The following is a 19885-nucleotide window of genomic DNA, read 5'->3' on the forward strand; positions in this document are numbered from 1 at the left end:
ACACAGGGACAAACCTGAATGCCTGAAACGCTGTTAGAGCCTAAAATGCTTATTTCTGGTTAACAACGCTGTGCGTAAAAGAGTTCTCAGAGCAGGCATGCTAGCCATTGAAAGGCCTACTTCGGTTAAAGAGCTAACACTGATAGCAGAGTTCCCCAAGGCAGAGGCTCTAAGCAACGAGTAGTGCTCCGACACTAGGGGAACGTGGATTAGGAGGGTTCCCACCTGAAAGGAAGGCGTGAATGCGCAAGGGGGCGTGGTCAGCTCTCCCGCCAGGTCCTCTCGCTTCACCCCAGGCTTCGTAAATCACGACTGTCTAACAGCTGAGAGTCTTACAGCACAGGCGCGGGCCGTCACAAGGAACTCTTGTGGCCACGGGCTAATGTGTTCCGGAAGCGTCTGTGCGCTCCACCTGAAAAAGCCCCTGGGGCCACCTTGCGGTGGGGAGGCTGAGTCACGCTGCCGCCGGGGTCCACACCGAGGCGGGAAGACGGCGTGTCTGCGGCTCTGGCTGCTGCGCCAGTGGGGAGAGAAGAAATGTGTTCGCGGCTCCTGCGGCTCCTCCAGTCTTCCCGTTTCCCTGCTCGCGCCTTGCCTACCATGGGTTCCACGAACAGTGTGCAACAGTGTGAACAGCGAGACACCACCCGCCTAAAGGGTGAAACTAGTTCACTAACGCTAAAACCGTGCAAGCGATACGGGCTGTTTTGAACCCCTGCTTTGCATCTGGGAGCCTGGAATTTGCGTACATGACAAGCAGAAGGTGTCTACATGACCAGCCTCCAGTAAAAACCATTGGCTCTCAGTCTACGAGATTCTATGTGAAGTCACTCAGTCGTCTCTGACTCTTTGCGACGCCATGGACTGTAGCCTACCAGGCTTCTCCGTCCATGGGATTCTCCAGGCAAGAGTACTGGAGTGGGTTGCCATTTCCTTCTCCGGGGGATCTTCCCTACCCAGGGATTGAACCCGGGTCTCCCACATTGTAGACAGACTTTTTACCGTCTGAGCCACCAGGTAAGTCCCTTAGGAGATTCTAGTAGATATCATTTCACGTGCGTTGTCATGATTCCTTGCTGAGGGAATTAGGTCCTGTGTGAATTAAATCCTCTGGGAGAGGATTCTTAGAACCTTGTGCCTGGTTTCCCTTAGACGTCAACAATTAAATTTACTACACAAATCTTCTGCGAAAGGTCATCTAGAATGCAGGGTACTAAAAGAATACAATAGCTTAATTCTCTTTTTTTTTTTTTTTTTTCAGTACCAGATTTAGAAAGACATTCTTTTACCTCAGATGAATTCCTTTAGTCCTTGAGCTCATAGCGTGTATCAGTTGCTATATACTCATTAACAACTGTGGTCAAGTATTTTGTACTGGAGAAATAAGATAACTATGTAATTCATAGTCCAAACTTTTAAAACCGAAAGGGAATAATAATTACTCCAGAACAACAGATTGCTTAAGTAGCTGTTGTTTACGTAGCAAAGTCATCCCAGTAAGAAACCAAGTTAGGTACATAAGAAAACCACACAGTTCAGCAGACCGCAGATACCTAAATTCCTCCTCACACACTCTAAGCTGTCTTAATTCAAACTAGAGGAAAAAGGGATAGTGAAAAAAACTATCACTCAGGTGACAGCTGTTGATTTATTCCCAGAGGAAAAAGGATTTAAGCTGGATGCTGAGGAATAGAGACGTTCAGAGAAGGTGGAGATAAAAGAAGAGTTTTAGTGAGGGACTAAAGTCAAGAGAGGTTATGCTCTGGTAGATGGTGCAAAGGGGTTTGTCTGAAACTGTCAGAGGCGAGAGCTGAGCCAGCACAGAGAGAATGAGTACACACCGCATCTAGTAAACCAGGCAAGGACTGGAGGAAGGTGTGGTCAGGATCAGAGCTGGACTTCAGGAAGGTCAGAAGATTAGCGTGAGCGCAGTGTAGAATGTACTGATTCAACGGAGAAGCTGGGTGCCCCTGAACAGAAGGGGCCCTCTTACTTGATACGGGTAAGCGTGTTTGGTATATCCTAGTAAGACAAGCTTGAGGACGTGGGTGTGAGAAGCAAAGGGGAAAAAGTCGAAGATAATTTTGACACAAGAAATAACACCAAGCATTAACAGAATTAAAGATGTGAGAAGCAGGGTCAAATTGGAGAAAACGGGTGAGATTTCACACATGTCACTATGGGGTCGTAGTTACAAGTCAGTGGATAGTGCAGAGGTGGTCAGGATGGGAAGCACGGTGGGAAACACTCACTGAGATGTCACAGACAGCATGAAAGGAGCAGAGCCTCAGGGATGCAGAGAAGGATAAGAACAGCGGTAAGTAGGACCTGAGGGGTTACCTTCACTCAGGAGGTGGGAGAGGAGGGCCTGCTGAAAGCATCTTTACTTATAGATACTAATAGAAACCCAAACTCTTGGCTCCTAAAAGGAACCCTATACTCTTCTAGCTATAAAACTGATACATACTTATTACTATATTCATTGTTCATTATTATAACAGGGAAATGTAAAGATAATAAATTAGCTGCAGCCTCACTATAAATAGTTTGATGTACAACATGCACACAAAAAATTACTTTAAAAGACATGAATAATAGTATATATTCTGGTTTAAATCCTGTTATTCCACACTTAGGCTAACAAATATTCCCAAATGTCTTTAAATGTTTTTTCAAATAAAAGTTTCACAGTCATATCAATTCTGTTTTTGGCCAAGCTCTATTTGTGTATTTATCCCAATCATTCTTTTGTGCTATTTTGGATGTTTCTAAAATTTTTATTGTGAATAACTCTTGGATCAACATATTCACACAACTTATTTTTATCCTCATTTCTAATAATTTCTTCCAATCAAATTCCTATCAACAGAAATCATTTCAACTCTCTTGCACATATAAGGTTGATTGAAATATGGTCAAATATACCTCAAAAGTTTTTGAATGATTTCATATTCCCACCAGAAAAGCCAAAGTCTGCTCAGTTTCCCATACCTTCACTAACAATGGATATTATCTTTTAATAAATTAACATGCTGCTACTATCATTAAATTATACTTTTAAAATGTATGATATAAAAACATAATATTTATTATGGTTTATATTTCTTCTTTGATGAAATGCCCTTTCATATTCTTATTCCATTTTTTTCCACTAAAACCTTTATCTTTTCCACACTGATTTCCAAAAACATCTTATATGTAGGAGATGGTTATCCTGTGTCATATAAGTCCCCTAATACTTCATCTTTTAATTTGATTTAAGGTCTTTTGAAAGAGACAGATTACTTTTATGCATTTTGGTCTTTCTATATTTCCTTCATGATCTCTTCCTCTTGGTTTATGCTTAGAAAGAAATTATCTATTCACATTTCAAATATTACTTCTTTTAGTCTACTGTAAAGTCCATAATTTTGACAAGTCTGTTTCCAATTCTGTGTACTCCAATGGTGCATCTAATAGATGGCCTTGGAGCTTCACCAACACAAGCTGACCCCTAATTCAGTCCTGGTAATGGATAGTCACTTGGGTTTCCATGAGCAAAATGAGCAAAGACTCAGCTGTGTCCTTGAGAAGGCCCAGAAGGGTCTTTCTGAGAACAACTTCATAGGCTTGGTGCCGACAGAAGGACCAGAGCTGCTCTGCAAGGGAACAAATGAATCTAATGCCATGTTACTGAATTAAACATGTGTGGGCAGCATCTCCCTGTAACAGGTTTGACTCCTGGAAGGACTGAGGTAAAAATAGAAAATAACCTACATTTTTCCTTTTCTATACTATATGCTCAGAGGAGTTGCTTTACACAGCATTTGTGTTGTATTTGTATTTGTAGTGTATTCTATCATGGGCTGTGCCTCCTGGAAAAAAAAAGTGTGTGTGTGTGTGTGTATGTGTTTGTGTGGTGGGGCAAATGGAGGATGCTACTAACCATGTTACAGGTTTTTCTCCTAGCATCCAACTAAATATCAAGCCAGAATGAATATTCTATTCCGTCATATCCCAACGGATTAGGAGCCACTAACAAGGATTAAATATTGAGCTACACTGTCAGGGAAAATTAAAGCATAACCTCTAGAGGACTTTAAAATTATGATAGAGTTAGGAAGTCAAACCAAGCAATCCTAAAGGAAATCAGTCCTGAATACTCACTGAAGGACTGATGCTGAGGCTGAAGCTCCAATATTTTGGCCACCTGGTGACGAGGGCCGACTCACTAGAAAAGTTTCTGATGCTGGGGAAGATTGAGAGAAAAAGGAGAAGGGAGTGGCAGAGGATGAGATGTTTAGACAGCACCGCTGACTCAATGGACATGAATCTGAGCGAACTCTGGGAGACGGTGAAGGACAGGGGAGACTGGTGTGCTGCCGTCCACAGGGGCGCAAAGAGTCAGCCAGCTAAGGGCAGCCTCTCATGGTCACCAAGAACCTGGCGACTCTTCAGAGACTCTATGAATTACCCTTGATTTGGAGGCAGTCAATTTTTAGAATGCGCCTGGGCCTTGTCTTTGGTACATGATAGTGACAACCGGGGGAGCCTTTTCCACAGATGACTTCGTCTACATATTGCATTCTCTCTCAGGTTCATCCTAAGGCAATGTTTAAAAGTTTAAATAGACATGCATTTAAGAAGTTTAGAATATGTGAACACAATATTAAAGAACAACATAGCACACTATAAGATTAAAAATGTTCATGAAAATTAAAAATATAATTTCTCTTAATAATCTTAATAACAGATTTTTCTCCACTTCACATTACCCCCAAAATCTTTCCATAGGCACCCAACTGTCTATTAAATTATCCTGTTTTAATAGCAGGTATTAATAACAAGTTATTCATTACAGTGAAATACAAATCTTTCCAACGTTCAACATTTTAAGTGAGGAAATTCAATTCCCTCTAGGGGAACATAAAAATACAGTAAAAAGGAATCAGCAGTAACTCTTCCATGCCTTTTGACTGCAGTTCCACTGCACTTGAACTCGTTAAGCATGCCTCGTGGCTGAACACGAAGGTCAGAGAAGTAAGGATAGGAGTAAGTAGGGCAGAGGACCAAGCTGAACTTGAACAACAGTTCAGGAAGGAAGGTGACTTCGCTAGGGAATCCGAATGAGACATGTAAAAGAGTTCAGCGATGCAATCCCTAGAAATACAGAGAGGAGATGGAGACGAGACTGAAGAGGCTCGGGACCCTGCGCCACTCCCTGGGGCGGGCTGGGGCAGTGACAGCTGCGGGGCACCCAGCTCAGTGACTCCCGCCCGGGTCAGCTTTGAGACTCACCACTGTGCGCTGGGGGGAGTGTGGGTGGTGAAAGACCACAGGGCCATTTAGAAAAACGAACAAAACATATGCTATCACTGGAGTGAAACTGCATCACTCCTCAGTAAAAGAATTTTCTAGCTGGCTAACTGTAGTTAAAACACTACCAGTGAGAAGAGCAAATTTTCAGGAAAAAAGGAAGAAATGCATTCCTTGTATGAGAACACTGTGTACATTAGTAAAATATTTCTGTTGACTTGTTTAAATTGACAAAAAATAATGAAGATATTAAAACATGTAACTGTATATCTTTTCTCCCTTAATGCTGATGTAGCGATTGAAGAACAGATGTTTTTAACTTAATATAAATGTTACACCATGAATTTGGTAGGTCTTGCTATTTAGAATGGCTTCCTAGGTGGCTCAGTGATAAAGGATCTCCCTGCCAAGCAGGAGATGCAGGTTCAATCCCTGGATTGGGAAGATCCCCCAGAGAAGGAAATGACAACCCGCAGCAAGATTCTTGCCTGGGAAATCCATGGACAGAGGAACCTGGCGGGCTACAGTCCATGGGGTCACAAAGGAGTAGGGCATTAAAATGTGCCCAACAGGAAGAAAAAGAAATAGCCTTGTTTCACTTTTTCATTATTGAAGGAAATACTAATCTTTCTCTTGGAATTGTTAATTTTAAATGTCACAAAGCATGTAAAATGCTCAGCACCCTGCCTGTGTATCTATAGTAAATGCTCAATTAGCTTAAATTTTTTTATTTTTTTCATTTATTTTTATTAGTTGAAGGCTAAATACTTTACAATTAGCTTAAATATTCTTATTATCATTATTTTATTAAACAGGAGCAGATTCTGAGATAATGTCTACTTTTGGAAATCTGGACTTCACATGACAATGCTAATGCTCTTTTCACATTTCAACTGGAAAAACTTACCTCTTGCAAATGAGATTCCTTTTTCTTTGCAGACAAATTTAAATGTTTGTCAAGAATGGAATAGTATTTTTCACTCTCTTTGTCAAATTTCTTCTTTCCATCCTAGGAGATCACAAAAACAACAAAACATTCACATCAGAGAATCAAGATAACCTTGATTTCCATCATTCCCATCAAGCGTCCAATAAAATTATTTAATAAAGATTCAGTGAGCCTCAGTTATGTGGAAAACTTGATGAAGTGGGAAGAAGGATATGATGCAAAATCATCTGAGTATGTATTCTGCTCTCAAAGTTCATAGAACTACAGTATGGAGGGGGCAGGCTGCTTATAGTAGCATCCTGTTGAGCACTCTGTAACTGATTCTCAAGAAATTCTGACCTAGGTCTGGGACATAGCCAAGAGAAAAATGTCTCTTTTAGGCTTTTTTGGTGAGTCAGATGAGTTAACATACAAACAGTTTATAGAGACCACTCACAAACTCTTTGCAAGGAATCATAATATTTCCCAAGTCACAAAAAAGATAGCTGATATTTCAAACAAGTCATTGTCTTTTTTTTTTAAAGTAGAAGAAATTTTTATGGGCTTTCCAGGTGGCTCAGTGGTGAAGAATCCACCTGCCAATGCAGGAGACACAGGTTTGACAATCCCTGGGTTGGGAAGATCCCCCGGAGAAGGAGATGGCAACCCACTCTAATATTCTTGCCTGGGGAATTGCAGGGACAGAGGAGCCTGATGGGCTACAGTCCATGGGTTTGCAAAAGAGGCGGACACAACTTAGTGACTAAACAACAAGAGAACGGGAGATAGGGAGGGGCTATTATAAACAAAAAGTCCACTGGAGGAAATTGGGAGTTTGAAGTATAGTGGCTTTTCACTGGCTTAGTTTGACAGTTTCACATTGGCTGAGCTGTTCAAACAGCACATTCTTGATAAAAAGGAAAATACATCTTCACCAACTGGTGGCGTGAAATAATTAGATCAGTTCAAAGTCAAATCAAAAGGATTAGAATCATCTGCATCATATACTCGACATAACTTAATAACTGACCTTTGCAGTGCTAAAATGACATTGTTTTATGGGCTCAACTGTAACCAGGCTAGCCCTTTGTTGGAAGAGAATACTTCACCTTTCCCCTAAGGCTTACTTCTATAGAAATGCAAACAGAATACAGTTCTAAAGAGAACAGGGCATGCCTAGACATATGGTCTTCTCCAACTATAAATATGTTATCCACCAGGTATGTTTTTTCCATTTATGAGTCCATATGAAATAAATACTACATGACCACACTCATAAATTTCACTGGCCAAAGAAGTACTACTCCTTCCTTTTATCTCAAGGCTTCTTGATGTGCAATGTCTGGACCACATTAATCAGAGTTAAGTATTTTAAAGGCTACTCAAAACATAGATTCCTATTTCCCTTATACAGAGATTCAGACAACTCTTTTTAAAAAGCTCTGTGATTATTATGGATAAAGCTTTTCATTTATTTGAATCAGTAAATATTTGGAGGAGATTAATTAAAAATAACAGTGAATGGATGGATGAGGAGAGGAGAGGAGACTCTGGGGGGGAAGTGGGGAAGAGAGGAGAAGACAAGCAGGCCTCTGGTCTGTCTGTCTCACAACTCAGGTTGTCAGCTCCAGACTAACAGATGAAGGTATTCTGTTCTGATCCAGTAGCACTCTAAACTTCTATCCACTCAATTATATTTCCAGAAACCCATCATGATCTAGTTGCATGGATGGAACTTTAGAAACTTAACTGGTAAAGTTGCATTGAATGAAAAAAACAAGTAGGGTTCTGCTGTAAATGTTCTAGACCTTTGAAGAAGTGCAGGGATATGTGTGCATTGCTGATTATACCTGGAAATAAGGCAGGGAGTCACATCTTCAAAGGATTTTTATCGTTTAAGGAGAAAATGTCTACCAGGCGAGACACCATTGGAAAACACCAAGCGGCATCCCCACCCAGAAAAGGCCCCTGGGGGAAGCGCACAGCAAAGTGTGGAGGAGACGCCGGAAGGAGGCAGGCAGGTCCAGGCTCAGCACGGGAGGCGTGCGTCCCTCCACGTGAAACAGACCGGAGTGAGCATTCCATTGTCCACTCCTGAACCTTGCATCTTGTGCCCTCAGCTGACCTGCTCAAGCAATCTTCCCAAAAGCCTCTCTCGTTAGCCATTCTGAGCGCCTGTTCTTTGCACTCTACAGACACTATATATAAATGCTTATTTCTTCTAACACAGCTTCAAGTTAGAGCTACTCTTAGCATCCAGCTTAAACAGACCTCATTCACAAGTCCAATTCACCAGTTTCCTCTGCTTGTAACTGTTCATCTAATTTTATATATGGGTCTCTTACGGTGTTCAAGCCCTACATTGTAGCAGGGAAATGCATATCCTAAATTTACATCCTGTATATATATAAATATATAACATATAATTAATATAATATTAATATTGATATATCTTAATTAATATAAATATTTATATTTAAATAAACAAATTATATATATATATATCCTATGCTTCTTAAAATAAAATTTTGAGAGAGTGCTCAATAAATATTTAATGAACATGCAAAATTATTCCTCTCGTAACAGTGGGCATTACAGTCCCTCACAAACATTCCATTTGACCAAAAAACCAATATCCATGATACAGGGGGCGATTCTGCACAAATGGCCTCAATTCAATCCCTGTGATACATGAGCACTGTAGAGGGTGGGGGGCTACCAGCTGCCTTAGAGACTAGGACAGGAAACTGACTCACGTCCATCTTACAATAGGGGGCTTAAAACTTCTCAGTGTGCGCAGAAGAGACTAGGTGGGGGAGAAGGGAGCACAGCTGTGGTAACTACACTTGCATCTTTGTTTTTCAGTGTTTGCTGGCATTATCGGAAATGTTAACTCAGTGCCAACATACCAGCATTCCTGGCAATACAAAAATCACTCCCAGAAGAACTTCCTGGACTCCTAATCAAACCCTGGCACTTCATACCACCAGGCCAACAAAAGAGATCTACTCAAAGGTTCCAGTGATGCAGATAACACAGACACACTCAGTTCCAGTATAAAATTAAAGAGCTGAACCGAAAGAGAAGGGCACATGAAGGACAACTATAATCTAGGGAACCATATTCTTGAAAACAGAGAGCACTTCTTGTGACTCACATTTCCCCCCAAAAGCCATGATTTTCTCTCATGGAAGTCAGGTCCTATTTGGTTTTAGTAACTTAATACCACACAGCTATCGATTGTCTATTGTGTTACTTGTGAATATCAAGCTAAGAATTTTCTCCGAAACCAGTGCTGCAGAAGGAAGGGAAAATAATGCACAAATCTTTACGCTAAATGCCGTATGTGATTACTGACTTCTCATCGTCATAACATGATTCAAATAAATGGAGACTATGTTATAATGGTATGACGTTTTCTACAGATCCACAAGAAGTGCATCTGAACCACGTAATCATGTACAATGAAGTCATATATATGTGTGATATGTTTATATGTGTATATTATAAAATCTTAAAAAAATGCCATCAAAAATGGCAAGTTAATCCCCAAACCCAATTATAATGGCAAATGTATAAGATAAGTTCAAGGTCTGTAATCAATGTGTGTTCCAAGCTATCTTGCATTTACTCTGAGCACATGATCACATTGTTATTTAGCATCTAAGATTAGCAACTGAGGTTGTGCTGCACTTGCATCATATCCCCTGAGCTAAGGAATGGCAAGAAAACTCCCAGTCCTAAAGTTGTGACATATAACAAACAAATAGGCAAAAAATAAGTCAGATACTCATATAGGTCTATCACAAGTTATATGCAAATGTTAAATACAAGGTAAATCAACACCTTCTATTGACCACAAGAGGATACCAAAGGTGAACAGACTCTACCACAGCACCTAGAAGGTCACAAACAGAAATATTTCAAACTTTATCCAATTGTTTTTTCTCTATAACAGACAACTGCAAAGCTTTGTTTAAGCAACCATTTTAGCAACCTTAATCTTAACAATATCATGATCAATTGTTTTTAAGTAGAGGCAGTGAAAAAATATTTTCTCTTTTTCTTTTAATGAAGCACACATTTAGAATTCATACATCCAATTTTTAAGACAATTTCAAGGTTATAATTGCCACACAGGATACTGCAAAATTTTCCATGCAACTATTTATGTTACCATGTTAGTACAGCCATTAGCTAAATAAGCACTAAACATATATTTTTAAAATCCTTTTAAGTGAGTGCACAGTAGCAGAAATAGTCATATAAAGAGTAATAATAAATACCAGTAGATAAATTTCTATTTCACAAATGCATAATTCTTATGTACTGGCACTGTGCTAGGCACTGAGAGGACGAGATATAACCCTGACTACCAACCTTGGCTAGACTTCCTCCTTCTCTGATAGTGGGATTTCCTCACTGCTCAGAAGAGTGACCTAGGGTGACATCATTTCTAAATCTCAGAATGAATAGCTGCTTGGATACTCCTTAGACCCAAGAGATTCCTGGTATCCAGAAACTCAGGTTGTTGAGACCCTTAATACAGCTTTCACAACCATGTTCCAACTGTGGTGACTGCACCCAACCATTCCCCACCATGTCCTTCCTTCTCAATCTGCTGAAATACAGACATTTCAAAAAGGGCTTCTTTCTGCATAGCTGCACCAATATAATTCACATCTTCCCCATTCCAATTATCTTACACTACCACCACTAGGTGGTCAGATTCATAAGAGCCAAAGGTTTCATATTTGCCTATATGAGCAACTCCTACAAAATGAAAAGCTAGAAAAACAAATAGATAAAAATATAGATGAAGGATGTCAAGGGATAACAGAAGAGGGAAGTCAAAAGGGTAATAAGCATATAAAGAGTTTTTCAAAGTCATCAATAATTAAGAAAAAAGCAAATTAAAATATTGAGATGTCCCATTATATGTATCAGACATTGGTTGGCAAGAGTTATAAAGGTGAATAACACTACATGTTGAATGCATGTAGAAACACAGGAACTCATAAAGGGGTACAGCCTTTCTAAAGAGAAATGTTGCATTCAACATTTCTAATTGGTATAAATGCTTGACCTAAAAACTAGCTTCTGGGTGGTACATATCCCAGAAATATCCTCACAGAAAAGTCCATAAGGAAACATGAAAGAGGATCCCTCTGGGACAGGAAGATAGCTGGGTATTTACTGGTGAATATAAATGCATTAGAAGCACACCACAAAGTCGCAGGCATGAAGTAAATACTACAAATAGATGGATCTTAAAACATAATTCTGAGTGAAAACCATAAAACACAAAATAGGGAAATAACACAAAATCATTTATGTAAATTGAAGACATGAATAGAAAAATAATATTAATTTTTTAAGACAAAAATATACACATTAAACTTATGAGGATGGCTGCTGCATAAGAAAGAAAATGTGAACGAGATATGAGTGAAAGAATAAAACAAAAGAGCTGTGAACTATAAAAGAAAAGAGATGAGAGCAGATAAGAGAATTAGGAGATGAATCAGGAAACCCAACATCTGACTAACAGAAGTACTGAAAGAAAAATGAAGGGAGCAATTACCAAAAAAAAAAATTCATGAAAATTTCCAGAACTAAAAAAAAAAAAAGTATCCATATTAAAATGACACAATATATACAAAGCACAATAAATGAGAAAATACCTGCAAGATATATCATACACTATTACAAAACCATGATTAAAAATGAAAAATCTAAAAACAGAGTTCGAATAAACATCATCAGAAACCAATGAGTTCACAACACAGGAAGTTATAAAACAAAGTGCTCTGCCTTTAAAATTCTGAGGAATAATGAATTCCAACTCTGATTTCTATCCAAATTGTCAATCTAGATTCATGGTAGTATAAAAATATTTACAAACATACAGGGTCTCAAAATTGCTGCTGCTGCTGCTAAGTCGCTTCAGTCGTGTCCGACTCTGTGCGACCCCATAGACGGCAGCCCACCAGGCTCCCCCATCCCTGGGATTCTCCAAGCAAGAACACTGGAGTGGGTTGCCATTTCCTTCTCCAAAGCATGAAAATGAAAAGTGAAAGTGAAGTCACTCAGTCGTGTCCGCCTCTTAGTGACCCCATGGACTGCAGTCTACCAGGCTCCTCCGTCCATGGGATTTTCCAGGCAAGAGTACTCGAGTGGTTGCCATTGCCTTCTCCGGGTCTCAAAATTATTCATATTTAAAATTTTGTACCATTTTCCAGAAAGATACTAAAGGATGTGCTCAACTAAAATGAAGGAATAAACCCCAAAAAATCAAGACATAAGATCTAGGAAAACAACAGTTCAAAGAGGCAAAGAAAATTCCCAAGAAAATGGTAATATGACCTTCCATGAAAACAGATGGACAAATAAGCCTATGAACTTTAGAGCAGCAGTTAAGATTAGAATCCCAGGAGGTATGTGTCTTTAAAAAATCTGGAGAATATATACAATGTATACAAATGTACCAAGATGCATTTTGTAATTACATAAATGCATTTGGGAACAGACTTTTATACAAAATTTAAAGGTAACTATTAACTCTTTTATGTATATATATGTGTATGTATAAGTGAAATAAATGGCAGCAATGGTACAAGGACAAAAGGAATTTTGTTATTCTCAAGTATTTGCACTACCCTGAAACAGTGCAACATTATCTAAAGAGAATTTGGATTAGTTGTAAATGTACATTTCAAATGTACAAACTTGTAAATGTACAAATGGATGAAATAGGGAAAAAGAGAAAAGATGAGAAACAGAAAGAGTGGGAAGCAGAGGAACTTATAATGCCACTTTACAGCAACCACTAATGTTTTCAAATGTTTTTAAAAAGTATAATTGATACGGTAAGCAAGGAGAGAAAATGAAATCATATAAAGTACACAATTAAGATCACAAAAGGCAGAAAAATAGTGGAAGAAAAAAATAGAAACAAAGAACAAGTGCAAAACGTAGAAAACAACAGAAAATATGGTAGACATTAATCCAACTATATCAATCATCACTTTGAGGGTGAATGGTCAAAACCCACTGATGAAAACACAGACATGGTCATAGTGAATCCAAAAACCAAGACTCAACTACATGTTTTCTGTAAGAAACCAACTTGAAATGTAAAGGCACATAGATGTTAAGAGCAAAGACATAGAGAAAGATAAACTTTGCTAACACTAAAGAAGAGATAGCAGGAGTAGCTATATTAATGTCAGATAGATCAGATTTCAAAACAACAAAAGTTATTAGGGATAAAGAGAGAGGATTACATAATGCTTAAAAGGTCAGTTCTTCAAAGACAATGCTGCTACTGCTGCTAAGTCACTTCAGTCATGTCCGACTCTGTGTTACCCCATAGACGGCAGCCCACCAGGCTCCCCGGTCCCTGGGATTCTCCAGGCAAGAACACTGGAGTGGGCTGCCATTTCCTTCTCCAATGCATGAAAGTGAAAAGTGAAAGGGAAGTTGCTCAGTCATGTCCAACTCTTAGTGACCCCATGGACTGCGGCCTACCAGGCTCCTCCATCCATGGGATTTTTCAGGCAAGAGTACTGGAGTGGGTTGCCATTGCCTTCTCCATCAAAGACAACAATAATTCTTATTATGTATGCCGAGCATACACATACATTAATGTGTATGCAGAGCATAAGAGCAGAGCATCAAAATATGGGAGGCAAAAACTGATAGAACTTCAAGGAGAAATAGATAAATCCACTGTCATAGATGAAGACTTTAACACTCACGTGTTAGAAATGAACAGATCCAACAGGTAGAAAATCATTAAGACCACAGCTGAACTCAACAGCACCATCAACCAACTGGATATAATGGTATTCATTCAAGAACAGCAGATTATATACTCTTCTCAAGCTCACATCGAACATTTACCAACACAGACTATACACTGTGGGCCATAAAATACATCTTGGCAAATTTGAAAGAATAGAAATCATTCTCAGAGCACAATGAAATAAACTGGAAATCAATGACAGAAAGATAGCTGGAAAATCACAGAATACTTGGAGATTAAACAAGCTTGTAAATGACACATGGGTTAAAGAAGAAATTTGAAAAGAGATTTTTAAAAAGCAGTTTGAACTTATTGAAAATTAAACATTAAAATGTGTAGGATGTAGCAAAATCAATGCTTATAGGGAAAATTACTGCACTGAAAAACATTAAAGAGAACAAATGGATGAAACAGGAAAAAACAGAAAACAAGATGAGAAACAGAAAGAGTGGGAAGCAGAGGAGGAACTTATGATGCCACTTTAGACCGTGGGAGAGACAGAGAATCTTACTGAAAGTTTCTGATGATGTTTGATTGTTACCTGTCTCTTGGGCTGTGTGAGGACAGAGAGGACTGGGATTGGGTGGGGGAAGAGTATTTGGAGTCGCTATAATCTTACAGACTCTGGCATGACATCATGGATAAAACTAATTTACACAACTGAGCAAACTCCAGGCAGAGTGTGTGGAACACACTCCAGACAAAATGTTTGGAAAATTACCCTGACTGAATATAGGGATTTCCTAATTGAAAGTAACACAAAGCTTTGCTTTACACCCACATTCAAATTTCTGTTCTTCTTGCTTGACAGAGACCTTGGAGAAAGAAACTAAATACTCAGTTAAAAAATCAAAAAGCACTGATAACATGTGAGGAATTAACCTGAGGACAAAAGACTGACACCGTGAAACAGCGTGCTCATGAGAAGTCTGCATCTGACCGACACAGAGACAGGTGTCTTTCCTTAACTCCCAGGGTGAAAGTCACAGCAAGTGGAATTTAATTTCACATATTATGCTAATATTATACTTTTTTAGTGCAAAATTCCTAGAAAACAGAGCCAGAGGCAAAGCTTGCCTGCTACAGCTGGCACGCAATCCATGGGGAGCAGGAGTAGAGAAAAAGGGAAGTGAGACAAGAAAGGAGGAAGGAAAACACAAGCATTTATTACTGAACTAACTGCAGAAATAGGAGGAGAAACAGCCAGCTGCTCATGCAATAAGGCACACCTCCATTCAGGCTTCACAAAACCAACACACCTCCGGACATTTCAGTTGGGTGAGCAAGGAGGAAGCCAGGATTTACCTGCCACTTTCTAATTGGTCAACATCTGCCTCATGGATAAGAACTCTCCTGAGTTTGTTGGACTGTCATCTGCTTGCTCAACAGCTGTAGGAGAGGCCAGAGCCCAGGGACCCCCGCACTCCATAAAGGGTCCAGACATGATGGGGAAGAGCCAGTAGGACCGTGAGGCTGTGTATCACTTGTGAGGAATATGAAGTGACAATCCTTGGCCAGAGTTACCTTCTGAGCAAACCCTAAAGGTCTGGGAAGAGGATAAACTGTGCCCAACACCAATACACACATTCCTAAGATGCAGATATAAGATTTTATTGAGGGCGCTATATTTGCAGTTTTAGATAATGAAAGTATAACATTTTCAAGGGATTTGCAGACTCATTCACAACCTTGTTCTCTTGAGCCTGTTTTGTATATTTAGCTATCAGAGGGTTTTCAAGAAGATCATGTTTATAAATAGGAAAGAAAGAGTGTGCTATCATGACTCCTATGTTAACATTGGAAAAAAGGGATTCATGGAAATTAACCATAGGCCACTCAAACAGCAGATGGGTGGAGTTCAGACTAAACTACAAGATCTTTCTCAACATGAGCATAACTAACACAACTGCTCAGTTTTAACATTTTAAAAGAAAATGACCCACATCCTCCATGGGATTGAAGTGCGCTGGTCAAGGTCAAAGAATTAGTCACATGAGTCCAAGCTTGGAACAGCCCTCCCCTGTGTGCAGAATTCATGGAATTCTAAATTTCTACTGCTTTTATGAAAAGCCCTTTTTGGCTGCGTGCCATCCTTTTTCACAGTAACAGAACCCCTGAACTGTAGCAGGGCACACAGCTGCCACAAATAAAGAATACATTTCCCAATCTCCTCGCAGAGAGATGTGTCCATGTAAGTTTTGTGTGAAGAATAGGAGCAGAAGCACTGCAGTGGGGGTGGCCTCCAGAAGCCTCCCAGAAATGCCTGGTGCCCCTCGCTCAACCTTTGCTTGCACAAGGGAAGAAAAGGCTTTGATCGGCACGGCAGAATGTGTCCTTTCTGCTCCTTGCCTCTTCTCTGCCTTCCTCGACTTCCAACATTAGGTTCATCTCTTAAAAAGAGTTGTACTTTCATGAGAGCAATTCCACGAAAAAGTTATTATTGCAGGTATTTCTGTCTAAAGTTCTAATTTCAACTGCCAGACTGAAGGACTTCCCTAGGATACAGATGAGTGGAAAGACAAGGAGACAGGATCAGAGAGAGAGAGAGACTGATTGACTGATTCACCCAAACATGTTAATAGCGTGGAGGCTGAGAAATCCTTTACTAGTCTATAAGCTAATACGGTATTTCCCAATAAAGAAGCCTCAATGTGTAACTGCTGAGTGAATGAATTATAACCAGACCATTCTGTAACCACTGTCACATAGTCATGGCCATCTTTTAGAACTGATCACCAATCATATTACCTGGAACACTGAATAACTCTAGGGCCTTGGCCATCTTATCTGTCGCCTAACAGTTGACTCAATGACTTCAATTTAAACAGTCTGGAGGCAAGTAGCATATAAAGAAGTGCTCGATTACTGAAAACACAAACATGATTATTTTTCCGGCACTGCTCTACATAAAGCTTTTCTTAGGTATACCCACCAAAAGAACCACCTCGGAGGGATGGCCATTGATGGCGTGGGCCTGCCAGCTGGCAAACAATCCCCAGTACAAAAAAGATCAATATCAGCAGTTGGTAAGGTAGGGATTAGTGAAAAATAGCTACCCGTTCACTTTCAGCTAGTATAATCTTAGTTGCTCCTTAGTCTTATTGAGCTTGGGGTTTTATACTCCAAAGACAAAATCCAATCCTCAAAATGTCACACTAATTGCCAAGAACATGAAGAGCTTAAAGGAAGGGGAGAAAGCACCACAGGTTGCCAGCGTTGGAAACCGTCCACTCGGCAGTTAAATGTGGAGGCCGGGAGGTATTGCTACCACTTGGCTACTTTCAAGCCATGTGACTTAAGCCACAAACTTCAGAATAAATCCCAGTTTTCATTCACAAAAATATACTCTCCACTGTGTGGGTTAAGCATTCAGTGCTGTTTGTGCCTGAAGTTTAAACAGCTACAAATCACTTCTGCTTTATAAATAAGAAGTCTCTCTGTTTCATCCTATAAACACGATGAGAACATTTGTGAGATGTAGTCTGTGTAATCTAGAGTCATCGTCGCCTCTTACAACATTACCAAAGTTACCATTCCTACAGCTCCCTGAAGTTTAGACCATATTTCTAACGATGCTAACTAGGGGAGGACTGGTCAAACCTGGTGCTATTTAACCGAAATACCCTGAAGGACTATTTGGCAGAATACATTTAGACACTTCTTCAGATCATAGAACTAGAAGAGTGGATAACTAAGAAATCTCTTTTATTTTTAATGGAATACAATTGTGCTAAAATTTAAAAACATCACTCACAAACAATGCTTAACTCTTTCTTGTTTATCAAATAACACAGAAAAACTAAAAGACTTTGGTTAGTAAAATGTGAGCTTAATTCCCAGGTGTGGAGTAATGCACTATTTCTCAAGAAATAATTAACAAATATTTTTAATGACAATCTTAGTCTAGTTTTGAGCCTTAAAACAACCAAGATGTTAAAGTGAACAATGAAGAAAGCTAAATTAATTTTTTCCACCAAGTGTACATAGAGCGTGATTTATGAAATAGAATTATTCTTTATCAGGGAGCTTACCAAATAGAATTAGCAAAAGTAATTCCTAAAAGTTTAGTTTTGCAGCTGCAAAAACTCCAAAATTGATTAATATGACTTTATACTATTATTTCTTCCAACTATTAACATGCCAATCAACAGAAATATTTAGGTATTATAATTTTCATAGATTTAATATCCAAAAACACTACTTCTCAAAGGAAGTTTAAATTTTATACCAAAGGATATAATTTTCTTTCAGTAAGTTAAATGAAAAGAGTAGCCATCTGTGCTCTCTGTCAATTATTTTTGATTCTAAGTTTTCTCTCCCCTTTGGGTCATTCACTGTGGTCATTTCAAATAAGTGAAAAGGAATGTTTTAGCCCAACCAAATCTACTCTACATATTAGTCACAATACACTTAGAGTTTATTAAAAAGTTCACTTTAGTGCAAAGGCTAAGAATAGGAGTTATCTATTTGTTCTCTCTCAAGAGTCCAAGGAGGATGAGGGAACGACAGAGAAAAAGATGGTTGGATGGCATCACCAACTCGATGGACATAAGTTTGAGCAAACTCCAGGAGATGGTGATGGACAGGGAGGCCTGGCGTGCTGCAGTCCCTGGGGTCACAAAGAGTCAGACACGACTGAGCAACTGGACAACAACAAGATTCCAAATATCCTCTCTCTTTACCAGAAGTCCAACCTTAAGTTCAATAAATTTAAGTTGAATAAAATAAATCTAGAACAGCCTAAAGGTACAATTTAAAACCCTAAGATTGAAAAAGCTCTAATTTAATCCCATAAAGAAACACATACACACACACTACGCTACATGTTCTCTAAAGAGTGGCATTGGCTGAAAAGGGATTCTATCATTTCTTATAAAATGATCCCTCGACCTGAAACCACGTTATTCAAACACTTCTGGCATCCTGGAGGGATGAGCACAGGAGGGAAACCCAAGGTGAAGGAAATAATTTACAAGTTCTTCCAGCTGCTTGTAAAATCTGAGTATTTCACATGGTGACCACCTGCTCTCCAACTCCAGTTGAGGAAACAGAAGAAGGAAACGGACTAAACCGGAGTTATTTAGGTTAGTCATAGGGAAGAATTTTTAAAGTACTTAGGATATCTGACGATGCTGGTAGACATGAAGTAGTAACAACAATAAATATGACCGAGCGAGCCAGGAATCTTCTTTCTGAGAGCTCAGTTACGGGGTTTACATGGAAAGCCAGAAATAAAAAAGTGCTTCTGTTTTACGGGCAGAGAAAATCAACAGCTAACTTGACAGTACAAGGGAATTATGGTGACTGACTAGAACCCTGGCATTTTAAGACTTGTCTAGAAGCAATTACAAGTCCTTCTTTGTGAATATTATTTTCTTCTTCATTTGGTTCTAGACAGATGTCATACATAATCAGTTCCACTTATATTTATAAAAATGACTTCTTTTTATCATACTTTCTAAACACAGGACTCAGACACCAGATTTGACAGTGTCAATCAGGGATAAGCCTACAGCATCACTTTTTTAAAAAAATTTTTTTTTCATTTATTTTTATTAGTTGGAGGCTAATCACTTTACAATACTCAGTGGGTCGTGTCATACATTGACATGAATCAGCCATGGATTTACATGTATTCCCCATCCTGATCCCCCCTCCCACCTCCCTCTCTACCTGATTCCTCTGGGTCTTCCCAGTGCACCAGGCCCGAGCACTTGTCTCATGCATCCCACCTGGGCTGGTGATCTGTTTCACTATAGATAATATACATGTTTCGATTCTGTTCTCTCGAAATATCCCACCCTCGCCTTCTCCCACAGAGTCCAAAAGTCTGTTCTGTACATCTGTGTCTCTTG

At 39.3% G+C, this 19885-nt stretch overlaps 1 protein-coding gene across 1 annotated transcript in view; it reads right to left on the reverse strand.

Annotated features, from left to right (window-relative positions):
• Nucleotides 1–19885, reverse strand: part of ARHGAP42 (Rho GTPase activating protein 42) — a 314057-nt gene that overhangs the window by 80742 nt on the left and 213430 nt on the right. The window contains exon 5 of the mRNA XM_043896938.1: nucleotides 6203–6304. Coding sequence (XP_043752873.1) covers nucleotides 6203–6304 — 102 coding nt within the window. The remainder of the gene's footprint in view (nucleotides 1–6202; nucleotides 6305–19885) is intronic.

Source organism: Cervus elaphus, chromosome 1, assembly GCF_910594005.1.
Source record: "Cervus elaphus chromosome 1, mCerEla1.1, whole genome shotgun sequence".
In the NCBI taxonomy this organism is placed as follows: Eukaryota; Metazoa; Chordata; class Mammalia; order Artiodactyla; family Cervidae; genus Cervus; species Cervus elaphus.